General features: G+C 45.7%; 1 protein-coding gene and 1 long non-coding RNA gene across 3 annotated transcripts in view; one reads left to right on the forward strand and one right to left on the reverse strand.

The window, feature by feature from the left end:
• Positions 1-11,755: 11,755 nt before the first annotated feature.
• The window catches only part of HAO2 (hydroxyacid oxidase 2), a 30,494-nt gene continuing 20,533 nt past the window's right edge, over positions 11,756-21,716 (reverse strand). For both annotated transcript variants that reach the window (XM_075904743.1, XM_075904751.1), the window contains 2 exons: positions 18,079-18,148; positions 11,756-14,567 (listed from right to left, as the gene is read on the reverse strand). In XM_075904743.1, coding sequence (XP_075760858.1) covers positions 14,512-14,567; positions 18,079-18,148 — 126 coding nt within the window. In that variant the 3' untranslated portion in view covers positions 11,756-14,511. The remainder of the gene's footprint in view (positions 14,568-18,078; positions 18,149-21,716) is intronic.
• LOC142819255 (uncharacterized) lies at positions 12,332-21,504 on the forward strand. The gene is made up of 3 exons (XR_012897077.1): positions 12,332-12,466; positions 16,302-16,407; positions 18,082-21,504. It is a non-coding gene; the product is annotated as an uncharacterized LOC142819255 (long non-coding RNA).

Below are 21,716 nucleotides of genomic sequence, written 5' to 3' on the forward strand. Positions count from 1 at the left end.
TTGGCAACTGTCTCTTTAGGAGCTTAATTACCTTTGAAACTTTGAGCTTAGATTTCCAAGTCCAATTTTCAAAAATGACTTTAGTCACTCAAGTGCTTTTGAAAATTTTAACTGGGGGCCTAAAGAGACAAAAATAAACAATAGGCAGGAGATATGGTATTCTTTTTAAAAACGTGACATCTATTTTAAACTACATTTTATATTTTTCCTCACGGGGCAACTGGCCCATCTGGCCCCCCTGCAGATCTATCCTCTCATGCATGTGCAAGATCTGTGAGAGCCGTCCCATGAATCTGCAGTTAGTGTCTGTGGCGCCTGCTTCTGGGTGGTGTCTCATTCACCTCAAAAAGGGGGCTTCCCAAAGCAGGCCCTTACTGCTGACCCCCAAAGCATCCACAGGTCCAGTCTCCTTTCAATGGGCCCATTTCCCAGGGCTCATTGATCTTGGATCTGGCTTCCATCACCTCTGCGACCTCCATCAGCACTACTGTGCCCTCCTGGCTTAGGAAAAGAATAAACAGGAGAATTGGAAATTAACCCGCCCAGTCTCACATCCCCTAGGCAGGGAATGAGCCATCTACATTAGGCTCCAGCTGGAGTATCATGTCCAGTTCTGGGCGCCACATTTCAGGAAATATGAATAAACTGGAGAAAGTCCAGGGAAGATCGACACAAATGATGAAAGGTCTACAGAACATGAGATATGAGGCAAGGCTGAAGAAATTGACTTTGTTTAACTTGGAAAAGAGAAGACCAAAAAGGGACATGAGAGCATCATGGGGTATGTCTACACTACCCTCCTAGTTCGAACTAGGAGGGTAATGTAGGCATACCACACTTGCAAATGAAGCCCGAGATTTTAATTTCCTGGGCTTCATTTGCATAAGCGGGGAGCCGCCATTTTTAAAACCCCGCTGGTTCGAACCCCGTGCAGCGCGGCTACACGGGGCTCGAACTAGGTAGTTCGGACTAGGATTCCTATTCTGAACTACCGGTACACCTCATGGTTTGTATGTGTAGCGGTTTGTATGTGTAGCGCCTATGAAAGTTAATTCGAACTAACGTCTGTTAGTTCGAATTAACTTTGTAGTGTAGACATACCCTAAAAGAGTGTCATAAGGAGGACGAAGAAAAATTGTTCTGCTTGGCCTCTGAGGTTAGGGTGAGAAACAATGGGCTTAAATTGCAGATATTTAAGACCAGGTTAGACAGACACCTGTCAGGGATGAGCTAGGGCAACTCAACTTTGGAAGCCCTGGGGCCACACTGATACTTACAGAACATGCTGAGGGACTCAACTTAAGTGTGGTTGCATATGCAAGCAAATATATACAAATAGCTTCTCTCACACTGACAGACATGAATACAAAGATTAAGGCAAGACTACACAACAAAGAGGCCCCATTTAAGTCAGTTCTGCAGTTCTGTGACAGCATTTTTCATGAGCAATGACAGTCCAAGAATTTAACTACTAAAATGCATATCAACAGAAGATCATTACACTGACTACTTTTTTGTTTTGGCTCCCACTTGCTGGCCACGTGTTGATCCCCACGTAAACCCAAACTGCACCGTGGGGCGCAAACAAACTGGCCGTGGGCAGCATACCAAGTTATTAATAAATGTTTTATAAACCTTTCCCTTTTGTCTCTGCTGCCAGGTCTCCTCCCCTTGCTCCATCAGCTTCCCTGGTGCCTGCTGCCTCCCAACTCCTCACCCTCCTCTCCTGTCCTGACTCCTGTGCTTCACACTGCCCTCAGCCCTCCTGCAATCTGCCCCCCTCCACCAGCTCTTCTCTCCCCCCTGTGCCCACTCCTCCAGTAGCCCCACTGATCATGTGAGCTACCCCTCTTCATCCCCTCTAACACCTCCCTCTACAAACCCGCCCTGCATCTCTCCTCTGGTGCTAGTCCCTCCCCTGCAGGTGTCTGCCCTTCTGCTTCACACCCAGAATCCCCTGGCACCTGCACCTTCCCTTAGCCCTGCACCCTCCTGGTGCCTCCCCCTTCCCTCACTGCCCCCACCTCCTTTTTCCCTGGTGCCCACCCCCTCACCATCCTCTGCCCCCGTTCCCCTCATGCTGGTGCCCTCACACATGCCTTGCTCCATCCCCACCCCTTCTTACAAGCCTTCTCCCCAGCCCCCAGCCCTTCCCCTGCCCTCTCCCAGCATCACCCTGTCCCCCTCCCGCCCTTTCCCTCATTGCCTGCACCCGGTCCCTTGGTGCCTTCCCCTCCCCCCTCCCGTCCGCCTTCTGCGGGGCCGGACTCCAGACCGCGTGCGCTGCTGCCGCCTTTTCCGTTTCAAAAGCCCGGGCGTGAGGTGACGTCACGCCCGGGCGTCTCCCCGCTCCCCTGCATGGCGGTGGCGGCGGCGCGGGTAAGGGCGGGGAGCCCCACCGCCCCCTGGGTGCAGCGCGCGGGGCCCGATCCGGCCGAAGGCGGGCCCAGGGCTCCAGCACAGGGATAGCGCAGAAGGTTTCAGATTGTCGCTTCAGCGTGCAGCACTGGAAGCGCTTCATCTGCCTGGGGAGCAGCGGCTCTCCCTGCAGCTCTGCTTTGTCTACATCTGGAAAGAACGTTTTAGCCTGGTTGCCCTTTCTACCCCCATTGTGTTCCCTGCAGACCGGATGAGGTCATGAACGCTTAGATCTCTGGAACCTCTGCTGGAAATCTTGAAGAAAGCCCCAGCAAAGATGACACCCTCTGCTTCCCTGCTTAGTAATGCCGGAATGCAGTAGCTCCTCAGTTTCCAAATCACTTTTGAAGAGACGCAGTCTTTGTTTCCAAATGAAGTGACACCGCTGCAGCGATCCACTGCACTGAGATTTTGCCCCCCAGCATGACATTAAAATAATTGGCCAGTCAAATCTTCAAGGCAGGCAAGGCTGCTCATGCCTGTGGCATCCCTCAAAAATGTGTGTAGCTCTTCTGCCCCAACATGCTATATAGATAGACTTCCCATAGACTTGTTAATACTTGCCTTCTGCTGAGTCAATGGATGTCACCAGGAACCAACAGCTCACGTAATCAGCAACTACTTCCAAAAGAAATCTTTTGGATTGTCCGTGTCGCAGTCAGGCCCACCGACGGGGTGGGGTGGGGGCGGGGCAGAGAGGATAGTTATCCTGGGATCCGGCAACTCACAGAGGTTCAGGGCTCCCAGTCGCTGTTGCTATTCCTACTGGCTGCCCTTAGTCCCACCCCTTCCTCCTGAAGCCTCCCCTCTTTCCAGGCACGGAGCCACCCCCGCTCTGTATCTTGCCAGGGGCCAGCTGAAGCTGTCAGCCCTCTTGATTACAGTAGTAATTTGGACCATAGGAAGGTGACATGTACTGTCCGTGGCAGCCAAACATGAGCATACTCATTGCGGAGTTTTGCACAAAGTGTGGTTGGGCAGTTTACACAATGATAGGGAAAGAGTTTGGGGTCAGGTCTTGCAGCTGTTTCACAAGCTGTCGGTGAGTACTGATCACTGCAGAAGTGCCCTTCCTTGTAACTGGCACAAATGTGAGTCCTATCAAAACCTTTACTGCACAAAAAAGTTTGAACAGAGTTAAACAAATCCTCACCTGTTGTGTGATTATTATGCAGTGTCAGGATAGCAAGTACTCCACAAAAGTAGCTCCATAAAGAAACAAGCACATAGCGCTAACTCAGAGGTGTTCCTGATATCACAGGATTCATCTGCTGCCTCAGAAAGTGTTCCCATTTTCAGTTTCTCACGCACTGCTTCAAAACATTTTGTGTGATCTTCTCAGCATGTGTGGCCAAAATCTATGTGCTTTGTTTTGTACTGCCAATCCCACAAGAGGAAGGCTTCTATGTGGATCACTACTAACGGTTGTAATGAGAGTCTTGACTTCTACATTGATTGCTTCTGCAAATGTGCACGGGTTGACACTGTCAGCAAACAACATCATACTATATACAGCCTCAGCCGTGCAGAAGACAATGCTATACAGAGCCTCAAAAACAATTCTAACATCATCATCAAAAAGGCTGACAAAGGGGGTGCTGTAGTAATCACAAACAGGAGGCGACCAGACAACTCACCAATACCAGATTCTATAAGCTTCTTTCCTGTGATCCCGCTAAAGAATATCAAAAAATCCTAGAACAACTGCTCATAAAGCTCCTGGATGCTGCTCAAGACCAAATTTACACTAATCCCCCCGCTTCCCCCCCATCCCTGACCAGGATTTTTCTATCTGCTACCCAAGATACACAAATCTGGAAATCCCACATGACCCATCATCTCAAGCACTGGCACACTTACAGCAGGATTATCCAGCTATATTGACTCTCTCCTCAGACCTAATGCTACCAGCATTCCCAGCTATCTTCAAGACACCACCGACTTCCTGAGGAAACTACAAAACATCAGTAATCTACCTGAAAACACCATCCTGGCCATTATGGAAGTAGAAGCTCTTTATACCAACATTCCACATAAAGACGGATTACAGGCTATCAGGAACACCATCCGTGATGACACCACAGCACACCTGATTACAGATCCCTGCAACTTAGTCCTCACCCACGACTTCTTCCAATTCAGAGACAATTTGTATCATCAAGTCCGCAGCACAGCCATGGGCATCTGCATGGTACCACAATATGCCAACATCTTTATGGCTGATCTTGAAAAACGTTTCCTCAGTTCTCTCCCATTAATACCCTTACTCTGCTTATTCTTACTCTACATCAATGACATCATCATCATATGGATACTCAGGAAAGAGACCTTTGAAGAATTTCACAGGGATTTCAACAACTTCCACCCCACCATCAACCTCAGCCTGGATCAGTCCACACAAGAGATCCACTTCCTTGACACTACAGTACAGTTAAGTGATGGACAAATTTCCACCACCTTATACCGGAAACCTATTGCCCATTACACTTACCTTCATGCCTCTAGCTTCCATCCCAGACACATTTCTCAATCTATTGTTTATAGCCAAGCCCTAAGATACAACCAGATTTGCTCCAATCCTACAGACAGAGAAAAACACCTACAGGATCTATATAGAGCATTCTTAAAATTGAAATACCCACCCAGAGAAGTGAAAAAACAGATCGACAGAGCCAAAAAAGTATCCAGACATGAACTACTTCAAGACAGACCCCAAAGAGAAAACAACAGAATTCCACTTGTCATCACCTAGGCTGTGTCTACATTGGCACCCTTTTCCGGAAAAGGGATGCTAATGAGACACTTCGGAATTGCAAATGCTGCGGGGGATTTAAATATCCTCCGCGGCATTTGCATGAACATGGCTGCCGCTTTTTTCCGGCTCGGGGTTTTGCCGGAGAAAAGCGCCAGTCTAGATGGGATCTTGTGGAAAATAAACCCTTTTCCGGAAGATCCCTTATTCCTACTTGAATAAGATCCCGTCTAGACTGGCGCTTTTCTCCGGCAAAACCCCGAGCCAGAAAAAAGTGGCAGCCATGTTCATGCAAATGCTGCGGGGGATATTTAAATTCCCCGTGGCATTTGCAATTCCGAAGTGTCTCATTAGCATCCCTTTTCCGGAAAAGGGTGCCAATGTAGACTCAGCCCTACAGTCCACAACTTAAACCCCTCTAATGCATTATCCACAATCTACAACCTATCCTGGAAAACGACCCCTCACACTCAGAAGCCTTGAGGGAAAGGCCAATTCTCACCTACAGACAACCCACTAACCTCAAACAAATTCTTTCCAGTGACCACACAACACACTTCCATCATAATCATCCAGGAACCCACCCCATGCAATCAGCCCCAGTGGCAGCTCTGCCCACACCTCTTCAACAGCGTGATTTCATCACTGGACCCAGCCACATCAGCCACCAAATCAGAGGCTCATTTAACTGCACATCCACTAATGTGATCTATGCCATCAAATGCCAGCAATACCCCACTTGCAGTGTATATTGGCCAAACTGTACAGTCTCCACAGGAAAGAATTAATGGACACAAATCAGATATCTGAAAAGGCAACACACAGAAACCTGTTGGAGAACACTTTAACCTGCCCGGGCACTCAAATGGATCGCAAAGGCATCATGTTGTTTCAGGCCAATTCCACAAGCCAAATACACACGGAAGGGATGGAACTTAACTTCATTTACAAGTTTGATTCCTATAAGAGAAGAATGAATAAAAGCATTGGCTGGCTAGCACACTACCTTCCACATCCTAATGACTTAACCAACCAAATAATGGGCCCTTAAAAAGGTGCAAATCCTTAAAGAGGTGCAAATTGTTCTCATCGGCTTCTTGTAACGTGAACAATTGAATTCACTATTTTTTTCTTTTCCCCCTTTCTTCCCTTCCCTCCTTTCCTTATTTATTCTTGGATCTGGACTTTTAATACTCTAGTCATCTGAAGAAGTGGGTTGTGCTCATGAAAGCTCGTGATTTTTATCTACATGTTTTGTTAGTCTTTAAGGTACTGCTAGACTATTCATAGTTTTTTAATGCTGAATAGTAATAGAGAGACTTTAGCAACCTACACCCCACCATCAATCTCAGCCTGGACCATTCAACATGAGAGATCCATTTCCTGGACACCACAGTACAAATCAGTAATGGAAAATTAAATACCACTCTACAGAAACCCCACTGACTGCTACACTTACCTACAAGCCTCCAGCTTCCATCCGGGACACGCCATACAATCCATCGTCTATAGTCATGCCTTTAGGTACAACCGCATCTGCTCTAATCCCATTGACAGAGACCAGAAACTTCAAGATCTCTACCAAGCATTTGTAAATCTCAATTACCCACCGGAGGAAATAAAAAAACAAATTGAAAGAGCCAGACGAATACCCAGAAACCATCTACTTCAAGATAGGCCCAAGAAAACCAACAATAGAACACTGCTTATCACCTATAGCCCCCAACTTAAACCCCTCCATCGCATTATCAATAACCTACAACCTATACTGGAACACTCCAAGAGGCTCTGGGGGACAGACCCATAGTCTCCTATAGACAACCACCTAACCTCAGGAAGATTCTTACCAACAACCACAGGACATACCACATTAATACCAATCCTGGAACTTTCCCTTGCAACAAACCACATTGCCAACTTTGTCCACATATTTACTCTGGTGACACCATCACTGGACCTAACCATGTCAATTACATGATCAAGAACACATATTCCTGTTCATCCAGAAATATAATTTATGCCATCATGTGCCAACAGTGTCCTTCTGCTATGTATATTGGACAGACTTCTCATACACTTCGCCAAAGAATTAATGCCCACAAATCAGACATCAGACATCTTCACAAGGAAAAACCAGTTGCTTTTCATTTCAGCCTACCTGGACATAGTCTTAACGACCTTACTACATGCATCTTACTTCAAAGAGACTTTAACACCAGATTACAGAGGGAAACTTCAGAACTTTCTTTCATCCTTAAATTTGACACTTTACAAATAGGCCTTAACAAAGATGCTAATTACCTTAACCATTACAAAGATAGCTTCCTACTTATCACCACTGATTAGCCATTCATTGACTCAAATAGCTATTCGCTCCTTCCCTCCCCTTCACCCACCTTCTGTACTAAGTCTGATTTGTCAGTTTAATAACTTGTTCACTTTTTTCATTGTATTCCTTTGGTATGTATGGTCATGCCACGGGCGAATAGATTACATTATTTGTCGAGCCCTGGTCATGCCAATTCTCTTCCAGAATATGATCTGAGGAAGTGGGTCTGGCCCACAAAAACTCATCACCTATTAAACCATCTTGTTAATCTTTAAAGTGCTACATAGTTTTTTTTAAGTTTTTCCAGTTACAGACTAACTTGGCTACCCCTCTGAAATCCACTTTTAATGACAACCACAGTCTCTGTACAAATTAAACATACTGGGCAAGCCTTTGGATATTGTGGCAAAATAAAACAGTAAGCCTCCATCCACTCTCCTTTAAATGAACAGTTTTCGGTGTCAACTTTCCCTTTTTTTATTTTGCTGCCATGTTTAAACACAGTACCCCTAGATACTGAAAGTGCTAGAGGCAGGACTACAGCCTTGAACAGTGTAAATAACCTAGTGTGAGTAAAGTAGAAAATGTATTTTTTTTTGTAAAAAAAGGGAACATGCTCTTCATTTTTATTGGTGGAAAATGATGACAGCTCAAATTAAGCAACTAAGGAATTAAGAAAACACAATAATTAATTCACAGTGCAATGTAATGGAGATCTCACTGTGAGAGAATGACAGGCTACAAATAATTTTAAACCCCCAGAACTAATGATGGTAATGAGTAAATAAAATGATTTTGTAATCTGTTCAAAAGTGACTGGCCGTCCAGATTTGACCCAGGGTCTGTCTATGAACAAGTATAGAGTATTAGTCAATCCTCCTCAGTGACCATTGGCAAAGGGTTCTATGTTCTATAACAGCAACCTGCATCAGGCCTGATAAACATACTGCACCCTACACATTTATCCAAATAGAACCTGGTGAGGTGTGTAATGGCAGCTTACATCTCACTGATCCTCATAATCGCAGTGTGATGTATGTCCGGGGAAGATTTACACATTAGGTATCTGTGCTGCTGATGCAGAACAGGCAGAACTGACAAAAATTTTCTGTCAGATAAAGAATGTTTATCTGCCTGCCTCGGGTGAGAGGTAAATGAAGCGTTATAAGCTGAATACAATAGGCGCTACTTTTGCATTCCAAATCAATATGAGGCAGATGCCTCTCAGTGTCCTTGAGCCTGGCTCTAGCCCAAGCCCAAACATCTGAGTTGCAGTTTTACAATCTCACAGCCTGAGCCCCATGAGCTGAGTCAGTTGTTTTGCAGCTTCAGGTGTTTTACTGCAGCCTTTAAATATACCTTAAAGGTAGACTCATAGACTTTAAGGTCAGAAGGGACCATTATGATCATCTAGTCTGACCCCCTGCACAATTCAGGCCACAGAATCTCACCCACCCCCTCCTAGAATAATCCTCTCACCTATATCTCAGATATTGAAGCCTTCAAATACTTTGAAGACCCCAAGATACAGAGAATCCTCTAGCAGTGATCTGTACCCCATGCTACAGAGGAAGACGAAAAACCTCCAGGGCCTCTGCCAATCTACCCTGGAGGAAAATTCCTTCCCAACCCCAAATATGGCGATCAGCTAAACCCTGAGCATGTGGGCAAGACTCATCAGCCAGACACCCAGAAAGTTCTCTATAGAACTTTCTATAGGTAAATCTACAATGAAATGTAAGCTCCGTCTCAGGCTCAAGCCCTAACCTCCCTTTTATGGACCCAGCGCTCCTGAAATCAGGCTTGGATCTAGGGTCCTAGAACAGCATGAGCGTGAACAGCATGAGCCTGAGTCAAGGTGGACCCAGGGGCCAAGCCCTTTCATTTTTCAGTAGGGCTGTGGTCCCCACCTAGAGTCAGGTTCTTGGAGTCTGCCAATAGTATCCCACAATGCTGTGGGACAAGTCCCATGCCCTCTCTCCCCCAGGAATCATGCTGACTCTAGGGAAATTGAACCAGTCTCCCTTGCTTCAGTGCAGCAGCTTCGCATGTAGCCCTTTCACTTTATTCTGATTGCAAACTGCTGACACAGCTTAGGAGAAGCTTCGGCATCTGCAATGGATACTGATCAGACCAAGTCCTTCATGGCCAGACTTTGGGTAGTCTGTGAGGCCAGCAAAACAATAGATTTTAGTAGGCGTATAACCCTGCGTGTGAGCCAATAGAGACAAAACTGGCCACACTGGGAGTCTTAACAGCCCATGAACGACACAGAGAGTGGTGGAAGTGGCTCAAGACTACGGTTGTTAAATTTAGATTAATTAACTAATCAAACAGTTGATGGAATTTCCATCAACTATACAATTAGTCTATAAGGGCGCCTCCACCTTTGAACTGTAGCAAGAGCCCTGTTGGGCTTTGAACTGTAGCAAGGTGGAGGGAGTGGAGATCTGAGTGGCACAACTGTCCCTCCCCCACATCCTGGGTGATTAGATCAGGCAGTAATAGAAGCACTATGGGCTCCTCCACCAACAGATCCAGGAGGGTGGGGAACCAGTGCTGGTGGAGCCACACTGGCGCCACCAGGATCACTGAGGCCCTGAACCTCTTGACCCTGAGGAGGAGCAGGTGCATCAGAGGGAAAGGCGGGAAGGCATACAGCAGCTGGGGAGGCCATTCTATGTGTAGGGCATCCCCCCACAGCCCTGGCCCCTGACCTAGGTAGGAACAGAAATCCCAGCACTTCTTGTTGCTGTGGGTTGTGAATATGTCCAAGTGGGGACAACCCCACCTGAGGAAAATCTCCCGCACTACATCCCCTCTGAGGGCCCATTTGTGTGCCCTGAATGACCCGCTGAGCCTCAGTTGGCCTGGGGACAGGAGAGCACACGTCTCCTCTCACCCTCATGGGGTGTGCGGTGCTTAGAGTGAACCGCCAATTGCTCAGAACAGCTGGTGGTGCATGCTAGGTGCTGTGTGGCCCTTGCAGGGTGGTGGTGGTGGGGGGACGGACAAAGACTTTGCACGCTCCCCCACTTCCATGCCCTGATTGGGTTGGGGGAAGGGGGAAGCGCACAATGGCTCCTCCCAGCACCAGGGGCAAATGGCGCCTAGAGGGAACAGCCAGCTGTTCAAAACAGCAGTAGGCACTGGGGGGTGGAGGTAAAGACTTCATGAGCTTCCTCTGCCCCCAGGACAATCAGGGTCTGTGGGCAGGTGAGTATGGGAAGTGTTCTGGGCCCACCCCTTCCATCCAAGGTCCTGCCCTTCTGGAGTGGCCCGGGAACACTTCAGAAATTTGTGAAGTGGCCCCCCCTTCTGAAATTATTTGCTCACCTCTGCCCTACACAGTCTTTTCTTTTTGGGCACCAGCAATTTTGAGCTGTGCTGAGATGCTGTGGCCTTAGTCGGCGACGCTGAGTGTCTAAGTCCCACTGAGGCCTCACGCACCAAACCTGGTGCACTGCATATGATTGGTGCGGCATCCGGAGCTGGTGGTTGAAGTGCAGCTTGCATAAGGATGAACTTCAGCCTGGAAATACATTTCCACTTCGTTCTTGGCTTGAAGCCCCTGCAGATCTAGCAGCTGTCTGCAAGGTGGCCCTCTCCCAGACACTTCAGGCAACCGTTGTGGGGGTCGCTGCAGGGCACAGATTCAAGCACTTGGAGCAAGGCTTGAATCTGTGTGGCCCCGGCATCCCCTCCCCAGGAGGGGAGATATAAAGCAGGAAACTCTGCTCAGAATCAACTAACTGCTAACTACAACTATTTACTAAGAACAATATAACTCTAAAACACTAAAACCAGCTATTTACAGTAGGGCCGAGGGTAGTCTTGAGAGGCCTCGAGATGCTCCAGCTACCGTCATGGGTGGTAAGAAAGAACCGAGGGGGTGGAGGGCCAGCAGGGGTATATATGCTCCGATATAGTGGCGCTGCTCCCAGGGGCTCCTTGGCTGGCCCAACAGGTGCTGCTGGGGGAAAACAGGTCTGACATCTGTGCATGTGGCACATGCATACCTACATGGAATGGACATGAGCAAGCACTAGAAGAACAAAAGCCTGTTTCAGTATAACCAAGGAGGGGGAAAGACGCTCTGCATCCTTTCACTGTGGAGCTAGCTTGGGAGCAGGGATGTTGTCTCACAGGTACTTCTGAAAAATTGGATCTTGGTTCTTGTGAAGCCAACCAGCTCTTCAACAGACTGAACTTTGGGGGGAAACCCTACTTTATTAGACAGGAGACATAAACATAGATCCAGGGTCACATTTTATTATTTTGATTTGTATTGTTGTGACGTTATTGGATTGTGAGATGAACATATAAATCATTGTGATATCCACAGTTACATGATTGTACCACATGTTATACAAAGTGGGTCAAGTACAAGGTCTATGAAAAGCTTGTGATTTGCAGATTGAGTGTATGCTGCTTATGTGCATGTATCATTTTTATATTTCAAGTTGTGAGTATTGGCTGTGTACTCGTAGTTTGAATGTGTACTTGTGGGAGACATCAGCAGGACACATGACCAGCCTGGTGTGGAAGGGTTACTATTGAAGTAATCAGCAGTAGTTCACTGATAATGCACGTCAGTTGGTGCCAATCCACATCTGATAAGCTTTGCTGTGCATGTTCAGACCAGCAGGTAGAAGCAGCGGCTGCTGCCTAAAAAGAAATGAGTCATGCCTGGACACATGACTTGCCCATGTGACAAACTCCATCTTGGTGCATACTTTTACACAGCGAGAACATTGGGATATCCTCCACCTGAGCAAGGGTATTAAGAAGGCGCTGAGGGCGCCTCCATTTTGTCTTCAATCGGCTAATCACCTATGAAGGATCTCAGCTATGAACTGAAGCCTGAAAGGACTGATGACCCCAAGGATGTATTCCAGAGACTTGTTTTAAGACACTGGATTGTTCCGTGTCTGCCACAAGCCAGCACCAATAACTGTGCAATTGGTGTAAGTATTTGATTCTTTTAATAATCTTAGCTGTCACCCTTTCCTCCTTCCATTTTATGAATGAGCTGTTAAGATGTTAGATTCTAAAGGAGTGGCCCAGGGTGTTCTTTTGGGTAAGATCCAAGATATAAATTGCCCCAGGAATGTGGCTGGTGCTTAGGGACAGGGAGAACCTGATCTGTTTTGGTGAGACTGGTTTCCAGAACTTTTCATCTGCACAAGCAGCAGTACTGGTGGTGGCACAGGTGAAGCCGGAGTATCTAAGGGGATTGCTTGCGTGGTTTCTGGTTAGTCAGCATGGCAAACAGAAGTGCTCTTCATGACTGGTTTGGTGTGCCTTACAGTGGAAGACCCCCCCAGTTTGGGGCTTTATGTAGCCCTGTCTCTAAGCAGTTTACTCTGATTTGACCCTCTCATTGGAGCCCCCAGAAACCTCTTGTATTACAGCTGTATCCACTTGTTTCCATCCCCTCTCGTATCTAGTGTTTCTTTTAAAGCACTGCCTTTGTTTCATGATAAGTGCTCACAAGTGCTGTGTATTATACAGGAGCAGTGATTTCAGGTAACAATAATAAACTGGGATACACGCTCTCCTGAGAGGGGAATGTGGGATTTCTTTGAGAAGCCAGTGTCAAGAGCTGGGTATCAAAAGGGAATAATTCAAAGGGACTCAGGGACTGGCATCTACTGTTAACCTGCAAGGGAATATGGATCTGGCATTGCCTGAAGGACAGTGCTTAGTGGCATTAGGGAAATAACACCCAGCCAGCTACCTCCTGTTAGAGGCAGGGGGTAATGAAGTGACTCACAGGCCTGGGCACGCCAAGAGCCATCAAATGAGAACTGTCACCGTTAATTAATTAAACTGGTATAGTTAGCACCACCTGGACATTCTTTACTTGGGGTAGATTGGCTTATGCCAGTTTGGCGGAAACCTTCCCAGTTGACGTAAGCTAACCCAAAGTAAGTCCCACTTATAACAAATACGAGCACCCTCATTGGTGTTCATCACTGTAACTATACCAGTATAAACGATCAACTTCACTTCAGGCAGAACCACTCCGCAGATAGCCATAGCCTAAAAAGCAAAATGTGTCTCAGGGCTGGGGCAGTCCTGGATGGGGTGGGGAGGAGCCTCTAACCAGCTCCTTTCACCTGCCTGGGGATTTTGCTTCTTTTCTGTATTGTTTTCTGAGAAGCAGTCCCATTCCAGGCACAAACCATTTTCCTGCTACAACCAAACCCTGACCTTGCTTTAAGGTAGGATAAGAGGAAGCTGCCGACCAGATTCAATGGTTCTAGTTCTTACCACTTAGGAGGGGTTCTTGAACAAACAGACAGGCAGACATTCTCAAATAGATAGTAGATTAAGCAGAGGCATGATGCTGGCTGGGTCTGCATGCATGGAACAGTCACAGGCAGACCACAAAGGCACTGGCTTCTCCCAAAGAGGTGGGAAAGACTCCTTTCTCGAGGAGTAACTCTGAGAGGAAATAGAAGAGTTTGTCTCTTCTTCCTCAGGGAGAAATGAAAACTGTTTGTACCCATGGCAGGAGGTTCCATATCCTGTTCCAAAAATAAATACATATTGGTTTGCTGTTAAACGGAGCTTGTGCCAGTGTCATTATTCAGGCTGCACTGATCCACCAATAAGGAGATCACAGAGTGCCCAAACAGTGATTTATACAGGTCCATAGCCATGGTGCACTACACAGAAATAAGGTCTGACCCCTGCCCTGAAGAATTGACAGTCCAAGCTTAGTCTTAAAATAGAGGGGTGTGGGTAGCTTTAGGGGGGGTCTGTGTGGGGGGGGGAGGTTCAGTGAGGGGGTGACAATAAGGTCTTGTGCTGATGCTACTTACACATCCTGATGATGATTTTTTATAGGGTGGGGAGCCGGCCATTTCAACAGCTGAGAATGCTTGTCAGGGGGGAAGTGAGAGGGTTACACAGCTGGGAGTCTCTTACTGAGGACATTCAAGGCCATGACAGTTATCAGGAGCGGCTTCCATTAGTCTGGTTGGTAGGCACTGCGTGAAGCCATTTATAGCTTGGAGAACTGAACCAGGTGTCGGCCGATTTCTGAGACGTTGTGACAGCCTGAAATAAAATACAGGGTTAAAACATAGCTGTTGAGAAAAAGGATGTCCTAAGGTTAAGGCACTGGCCTAACTCTTGGGAGTTCTGGGTTATATTCCCAGTTGTGCTTCAGGCTTCCTGTGTGAGGATGAGCAAGCCACTTACTCTGTCTCAGTGCTCCATCTATAAAAGGGGGACAATAAAACTCTTGCTTTAGCTTATACATTCGCCAGCATTTTCTAAGTGTATGTACAACGTCTAACATGTGGAGGTTTCTAGGCACTAATGTACCTTAAATAATAATTACATGCCAAAAGCCTACTTTAAAAATAATAGTAAGTTTGCAAAAATCAAGCACTCAAAAGTTAGGAAATGCCAAAATTAAGGACTGCATAAGTTTTGCGTGTGCCAATAGAATGATAAAGAGTTTCTAGTCCTGGCTCTGCCAAAGATTCAATGTGTCCTCACAGGCAAGTTTCTTTGTCTCTGTTCTCCTACGTGTAAAATGGAGATGAAAATATTTTCTTCTCTTACAGGGAAATTCATGCTTTGGAATGTTTCCAATACTACAACAGTGAGTGCCGCAGACAAGCCCATGAGGAGATAAATAATTGTGTCCAAGGCAGGGTTTGGACCATGTGCAGTAAATAAGGTCTGAGGCCACACATTGACCACTGATCACAAACAAAGAAAGTACTGAGCCTCTGTCTTAATCCCTCAGCATCATCCCTGCAGTGCACTGAATGAGATAGGAATCCCATGGGAAAAAATAGTACAGTATGTGATGAAGTCATTAAAGACTATTAGAATCATCTGTACAATGGGGCCAAAATAAGGTTGCACGGGCATCCTTAATTCTGGCATTTTTTAACTTTCAAGTGCTTGCAAACAACATCATTTACTTTGATAGTAGCTTTGAGGTTTGCAAATTATTTCTTTGTTTAAAGGAAAAAGATACAAATTAAACATATTGGCTGCGTCTAGACTGGCAAGTCCGTTCCAATCTAGATGCTCTTTTCCGCAAATGCTTTTAACTAAAAACTTTTCCGTTAAAAGCATTTGTGGAAAATCATGCCAGTCTAGACATAGCCAGCATGTGCAATTGCAACAGCCTGCAGGATGGAAATTCCAAATTTTTACTTAGATCTGTTCTGTGGTTTTACGTGGTTTCAGCCCAATCTAGGTAAAAAATTAGCTTCAGCCCACTTTCTCTCTGCAATTTTGATTCCACTGGTACACAAAATGTAAAGTTGCAAATCCACGGAAAGCAAAAAAAGGAAGAGAGTTTTCATTAACTATAATAACTGAAAGCAGCATGGTTCACATGCTTTAATCTTGATCCACTCTCCCCCCGATCAACCACTGTTCCCTTGTAGTAAAATTGTCAGAAAATCATAAACATGAAGGGCTGGAAGGGACCTAAAGAAATCATGAAGTCCAGCCCACTATGCTGTGGCTGGGCCCAGTAAACCTAGACCTTTCCTGACAGGTCTCTGTCCAATCTGTCCCCAACTTCCTTTGGCAGCCTGTTCCAGAGTTTAACATGGTTAGAAAGTTTTTCCTAATATCTAACCTGAATCTTCCTTGCTTCAAATTAACCCTATTGCATTCTGTTCTCCCTTCAGGGGACATGGAGAACAATCAATCACAATGCTCTATAACAGCCTTTAACATATTATAAGACTCTAATTAAGTTCCTCCTCAGTCCTCTTTCCTCAAGACTAGACACCCAATTCATTTAACCTTTCCTCACAGGTCACTTTCACTGCTGTTCCCTGGATTCTCTCCAATTTGTCCACATTGTTCCTAAATTAAAGTGCCCTCAATTGGACACAGGACTCCAGTTGGGATCACACCAGGGGTGAGTACAGTGGGACAATTACCTCCTGTAATTACGTACAACCTTCTTGTTAGTACATTCCAAAATCATATTAGCCTTTATCAAAGATGCATCACATTGATGACTCATATTCAATTTATGAATTGCTATAACCCCCAGATCCTTTTCAGCAGTATGACCACCTGTGCAATTATTCCCCTTGCTTTTTCCTTTCTCGGTGAAGTACTTTGTACTTGCCTCTGTTGAATTTTATCTCGCTGATTTCAGACCAATTCTTCATTTTGTCACAGTCTTTTTGAATTTTAAACCTGCTCTCCAAAGTGCTGGAAAACCCCCTCCCAGCTTGGTGTCATCTACAGATTTTATAACTGTACTCACCACCCCATCATTAACGAAAATATTAAACAGTTCTGGACACAGGACTGACCTTTGTGGGACCCCAGTAGATGCTCTCCCAGCTGGACAATAAATCATTGATAACTCTTCTGGCATACAATCTTTCAACCAGTTGTGCACACACCTTATAGTAATTTCATCTAGACCATGTTTCCCTAGTTCAGGGGTGTGGAACCTTTTCTCTGTCATGGGCCACTGACCCACAGCCAGGAGCCACACACAAGCAAAAGAAAGGGCTTGGTGAGGGAGGGGGTGGGCTCTGGGGTGGGGCAAGGGATGACGCATTTGGAGTTCAGAAGGGGGTTCTGGACAGCAGGTTGGTGTAAGGGTGTGGGCTCTGAAGGGAGTTAGGGTGTAGAAGGGGATTCAAGGAAAGGGCAGGAGGTCAGGATGTGGGCAGTTACCTGGGGCATCTCCACATTGGTGGTAGTGGGAAATGCCATATTGCCCTGTGCTCCTCTATAGGCACCACCTCCTGCAGCTCCCATTGGGTGGGATTCCTGGCCAATAGGAGCTGCCAGGGCAGAGCCTGCAGGTGGGGGCAGTGTGAAGACAAAGCTTCTCCCAATGCATGCAATGCCGCTGCTCCATCCCAGTGGTGGGAGTGGGACAGCAGTGCACAGAACCACGTTCCCTGCCCACCAGGGAGGGCCAGATAACACAAAGGGGATGTAGTGGGAATGGGCTCGGGGCACTAGTGCTCATGCCCCAGCCTTGTTGAGCTCGGGGCTTCTAGTCCATGGCACAGAGACATCCTGCAGACCGGATTACATTAAGCAGAGGGCTAGATACAGCCGGCGGGCCAGTGGTTTTAGTGCTCTAGTTGGCTTATGAGAATTCAGAACTGTATCAGAAGAGTTCCTAAAGCCAGGACATATCACATCTCCTGCCTCTCCCCACCCTGTAGGCCAGTAACGCCATCAAGCAAGAAGATAAAGTTGGTTTGGCATAATTTGTTCTTGACAAACCCCTGCTGACTATTCCTTATGTGTGACTAACCCTCTTATCCTCCAGGAGCTTTCCTTGTACCTCACGATAGGGTTAATTTAACTTCCTGTTTTAAATAGTGAGAGGTTTTTCCACTCACTCTGTTGTGATGCATTCCAATAAAATGACAGATTCCTAGACCACAATTTTGTAAACTGGAATATATTTGTTGCACTGAGTGGTCTTTTTACAACCCCCCTGACTTTGATTTGACCCCCCCCCCCATTTGCATGTGGTGCCTCTGTACTCACTTGTAGGTGGCAATATGGTAGTTCATCAATTACTAATCAAACCGCACAAAATTCTTACCAGCCAGGGCCATCGACAAACGAAATTCATCTAGTAAAATCTGCAAAACCTTGCGAAGCCCTTCTTCACCCTAGTCCATCAGAGAAAACAGTGAAGGTCAGAGGAATTTCAGTCACTGAGCAACACAGCAAAAGGTATTTACAATGAACATTGGAACAACTCCTTGGGAGCAGTGCCAGTTTCTAGACTCTCAGACAGATGGCTTCTTAGCATTATGGGTATTTCCATTCAAAAGAAGTTAATTGAGATATTTTCACTTTTTGTGCTGTGTTCACCGTGGACATTTTCCAGATATGTGGGCTTAGAGGTTTTTTTTATTATTATTATTATTGTATACTTTCAGGTAACTTCTTCTAATGCTTTTATTTCAAAAACTTTAAGTTTTGCATGCGCTTATTGCTCAATATTTTGGAAGATATGTTTTTTTCCCCAATAAAAAGTTATGGATCCTTTCAATAGTGCATTGCACATTTTCTTTTGTGAAAGTGGTGCCAACAGCTTGAAAATCCCATTGCTGTTTGAATGCTATTTTTCTATACTGTTTTATATCATTGTAATCTTGCTATATATTTTAGAAATGTGTGGCTGTCTGTCCATCTGTCTGAGTCCGTTTGTTCAAGAACTCCTCCTAAATGGTAAGAGTTAGGACCATCAAATTTGGTTTACAGCTTCCTCTTACTTTAAATTATGGTAAGGTCAAAGTTTAGTTGTGCTAGGACAATGAGATGTGTCTGGAATTCAATTAGGTCTCATAAAACGGAAAGGTAAAGGTCTGGTGGGAAGTAGTTATACTGTCGAATGACCACAGGAGGGCAGCAAGGGGCTAGAGATGGGGCTTGGGGACAGTTATAACCCCATTTGACCAGGAGGCGGGGCACAGATATTTACTATATATTTCAGAGAGTTTATCTATTTGTGTGTCTGTGTATCTGTCTGCTGGGAAACATGAACCCCTCCCCAACCTGTGACAGCTGCAGTGGCCATGGACTGGTGCTTCCGACCTGGCCTCAAGCTGCTGCGGTAAGAGAGGGCTGAGGTTGCCCTCTCTTCCCAGGGCAACGTCCATACTGCCCCCCTCATCCCTAGCCTCACCCCAGAGCAATGATTTAAATTCAGAAAAATAAAGCTTATTTGAGTTAAAAGACCCAAGCAACGGCAGGTAAGTCTCCTAGTTGAAAGATAGTAGAGGAAATTATTTTTCTTTAAATTCCATTTACTTTTCACAGTACTTTGTGTTGTCAGTATTTCTCTTCTGTTGATGGTCATTTGCATTTTCTGTCTCATACACGAGCAAAATGATCTTGAGTGAGATCTTCAGAGCCATTTTAATGAGGTTAGGCTCCCAGTACAACCCCCTCAGTGGGAGTTGGGTGTCTAGCTCTTTTAGGCACATCTGAAAATCCCACTGATTACTTTTCTGCATTGCTGGGGTTGGGGACAGTTTACAAGAAAACCTTTTCCACATCCTGTTAAGAGGGAATGTACAGGCAATAAAAGCAGCGATGCCAATTTTTGGTGCTTTTCTGAAAGCTTCAGTAACTAGAAATGCAACATTGCATCACAATCTCAGATTTCATTTAAAGAAATGTTTTCAGTCCTCATGAACACAAAAGCCTCAAAAACCAAAGCAACAACAAAACCCAAAAAACAAAAAAACTAACCCAGATTTCACTAGATTAAAAAAAAAATCTCATGACTTCAGATAGTCTTATAATTTTTGAGGGGTTGGTTCTGCCCAAACAATCTTTCTACACTTCAGCAAGATAAAAGAAAGCAGTAGCTTTAGAAAAGGTTTAATGACTTGCTATAGAATGGCTATTTTACCAAACACTTGAATAGTTTGTTAGTGATTTTTTTTTTAAAAAGTAAGGTGACACTGGATAAAGTAAAAAAAAACAAGGGACTTAGGGTACGTTTACACTGCACCTTAAACTCAAAATAAGATACGTGATTTGCGCTATGCTTATTTTTTATTTTATTTAGAAATAGCTTATTTTGCATTTTGGCACATCTACACGGCACCAAATTTTGAAATAAAGCGCTATTTCGAGCCATCCCTTATTCCTCGCGCAATGAGGTTTACTGACATGGCAAAATAGTGCGCCCGGTATTTAAAAAAAATGTTTCGAAATAATAGATGGCATGATAAGACGTCTAGACCTCCAGGATCCTGAAATAGCCTTGCAGTGTAGATGTACCCTTAGAAACCTAAGTCCTGTTTCCTAACATGACTTAAGCACTTAGGCTACATCTACACTGGCATGATTTTCCGAAAATGCTTTTAACATAAAAGTTTTCCGTTAAAAGCATTTTCAGAAAAGCACGTCTAGATTGGCAGGATGCTTTTCCGCAGAAACACTTTTTGCAGAAAAGCGTCCATGGCCAATCTAGGCGCGCTTTTCTGCAAAAAAGCCCCAATTGCCATTTTCGTGATCAGGGCTTTTTTGTGGAAGAGAAATCTCTGCTGTCTACACTGGCCCTTTTGTGCAAAAGTCTTTCGGAAAAAGACTTTTGCCCGAACGGGAGCAGCATAGTTTTTCCACAAAAGCACTGACAATCTTACATGAGATCATCAGTGCTTTTGCGGAAAGTCAAGCGGCCAGTGTAGACAGCTGGCAAGTTTTTCCGCAAAAGCAGATGATTTTGCAGAAAAACTTGCCAATCTAGACACAGCCTTAGGTTTTTAGTAAAATACCACTGGCCACCATCCTTTGGTGCCAGAATGCCTTTCAAAATCTAGTACTCACTGTCTCTTTAACATCAAAATGTTTCACAGTGCTACAGTTTTGGCATGAACAAATATTTGGCAAAACAGAGCTAAATGTACCTAGATAGGGAGTTATTCAACTTTACAGCAGAATGAGGAGACCTGCTTCTATACCAGCAGTACTGCTGACCCAATGAATTGATATATCATGAGACAGGCCTCCCAAAACCATATGATTGGCTTAAAAGTCATGAGATTTAAAACAAATACATTTTGAGTTCTTTTGTGGGTTTGATGGATTTTGTTTTGTTTTTTAGACTTTAGGTGTTACATTTTGAAACCTCTCTTCACAGACATGAAGGCAATACATGCACGTAAAAAAAGGTTAAATTCTCAATAGTCACAAGTCTCATCATGTAATCACAAGAGTTGGCAAAGTTATATCATAGAGCAAGGCAACCTACCCGCTGGAGAATTAGAGTTATTTATTCAGCGTCAACACTGATTATTTGCAACTTTTTCCTTTAGTAGTAACTAGAGCTGGTGAACAATGTTTCCAGAGAAATGCCCTGTGACGGACCCCTACAGGTCCGCACTAGAACAGGGGCCGGCGGCGCCCCCTGGAGGCCGCCGGACGGGCCGGCAGGCAGCCCCGGGAGCAGGGGAGAGCGGGCCAGGGGGGAAGCCCCGCCGGGGGCGGGGCGGCTAACTCCCCGACGGGGAAGGAGGGGCCGGGAACGGCTTCAACCGAGGGGCGAGGAGCCCGAACGGCACGCCGCTAGGCCGGAGCAGCGCGGAGCCAGCGTCAGGCCGGTACGCCCCGGCCGTGACGTCAGAGGACGCCAGGACGCCCGGGGGACGGAATGGACGCCCCCGATGTCATCACCCGGGCCGTTTGAAAAGCGGCCTGGTGGAGTAAGGCGGGGCGGCA

Source organism: Pelodiscus sinensis, chromosome 1 (genome assembly GCF_049634645.1).
Source record: "Pelodiscus sinensis isolate JC-2024 chromosome 1, ASM4963464v1, whole genome shotgun sequence".
In the NCBI taxonomy this organism is placed as follows: domain Eukaryota; kingdom Metazoa; phylum Chordata; order Testudines; family Trionychidae; genus Pelodiscus; species Pelodiscus sinensis.